The sequence below is a fragment of the Spea bombifrons genome, chromosome 12, assembly GCF_027358695.1.
Source record: "Spea bombifrons isolate aSpeBom1 chromosome 12, aSpeBom1.2.pri, whole genome shotgun sequence".
Taxonomy (NCBI): Eukaryota; Metazoa; Chordata; class Amphibia; order Anura; family Pelobatidae; genus Spea; species Spea bombifrons.
In genome coordinates this window covers 14,827,501-14,828,821 of record NC_071098.1, presented here as the reverse complement: position 1 = coordinate 14,828,821, position 1,321 = coordinate 14,827,501, and the positions used below count along the sequence as shown (strand labels likewise).

The window sequence follows — 1,321 nt, the reverse complement described above, 5'->3', positions numbered from 1 at the left end:
GTACCAGGTACGTCCCGGTGCTGAAGGGGTTAACCAGCAAAATCATATTAAATAAATAAAATATTAAATTGATGTATTCCTAATGAATTAAAAAACATGAAATAATGGCAATATTATTATAGAAAAGCCGCTCCCCTTCTGCAGGAATATGCGGCTGATAAACATCCAGTAGGAGCTCCTTCAATCCTAGCAGCGATTCCTCTGTAGGGTCCCGGCTCAATCTCTGATATCCCCTCCGCTGATACAATATCTTTACACATCTGGAAGGGCTGGCCGATCTAAAATGTTTCCTTCATTGTCTGTCTCTACTACTGCTTGCCGATTGTGGGCTGCGGGCACCTGCAGGCACTACTACAGGGGCAAAACATCGGTGAGGCCACCGCGCAGATCGGCTTTCTCGTAGATATTGAGGGAAGTGGGATTTTAAGGAGTCTTACTTGGTTTCAATGCTGGATAGGTGAAGGAATATTTGGAATAAAAACACACCGGTACAGTCCTAGTGATATTTATTCATAGTAAACAAGATTCCCATCAGTTAGACCCCAAAAGAAAGCCCTGCTTGGTTAAAAGATATTTTGCTTTTTAGTTTGATAACTTGGCTGAAATTCCGATCTAGCATTTTCTGGTTATAGCTCCAGCCCAGAGGGATTTTTTAATTTGCGTCTATTCACTAAAAAAGTAGAGCGTTCACATAGGATAATCTTCAACTCCCCTCATCAGTCTCAACTGCTACGACTTACCAGCACACAAAAATAGCAGATTCACTAATTTAGCAGACATTTGCCCGGGCTGTTGGGTGTTTGCAGCTTTAAATGTTGCGAATTAGCGACGAGGGCATGCAAGTTCAATAAAACCTGTAAAGCGCTCACCCATCCCTCATAATTGATGTTTCCTGCAATCGCACACAGATACCAAGATATAATTCCCCCTCCTTGTATTCTGCCCAACGCATTGTGCGGAAAAGGATAACTAATCCATGGAGGAAGAGGGTTATACCTGTTTTGACCCAACTATTCCTAATGAGTAGAGGATGAGGGGATGTGGAGGGTAAACATATGCCTGTCATTACAAAGACGAGCACCCATTCGGAGCCCGTTTAGCATTGGCAACAGACATTGAGCATCAAATGTAGGTGATCTTGCAATATGTGATATCTGTCCTAACCAGACATCCATGTCCACAGAGCTGCCCTTGTTCAACCAACCAGGCGATCACTCTGGCCAGTATCAAGCTACAGGAGGAATACTATGTGCTTTGTTCTAGAGCCCTGCGGGTGACTGCTTTTTTAATCCTGCTCCCGCAATGTGGGTGTTCCGCTCCC

General features: G+C 43.9%; 1 protein-coding gene across 1 annotated transcript in view; it reads right to left on the bottom strand.

Moving 5' to 3' along the window:
• Nucleotides 1–764: 764 nt before the first annotated feature.
• Nucleotides 765–1,321, bottom strand: part of LOC128469684 (zona pellucida sperm-binding protein 3-like) — a 2,445-nt gene continuing 1,888 nt past the window's right edge. Inside the window, exon 7 of the mRNA XM_053451491.1 lies at nt 765–892. Within this exon, the coding sequence (XP_053307466.1) occupies nt 765–892 (128 nt within the window). The remainder of the gene's footprint in view (nt 893–1,321) is intronic.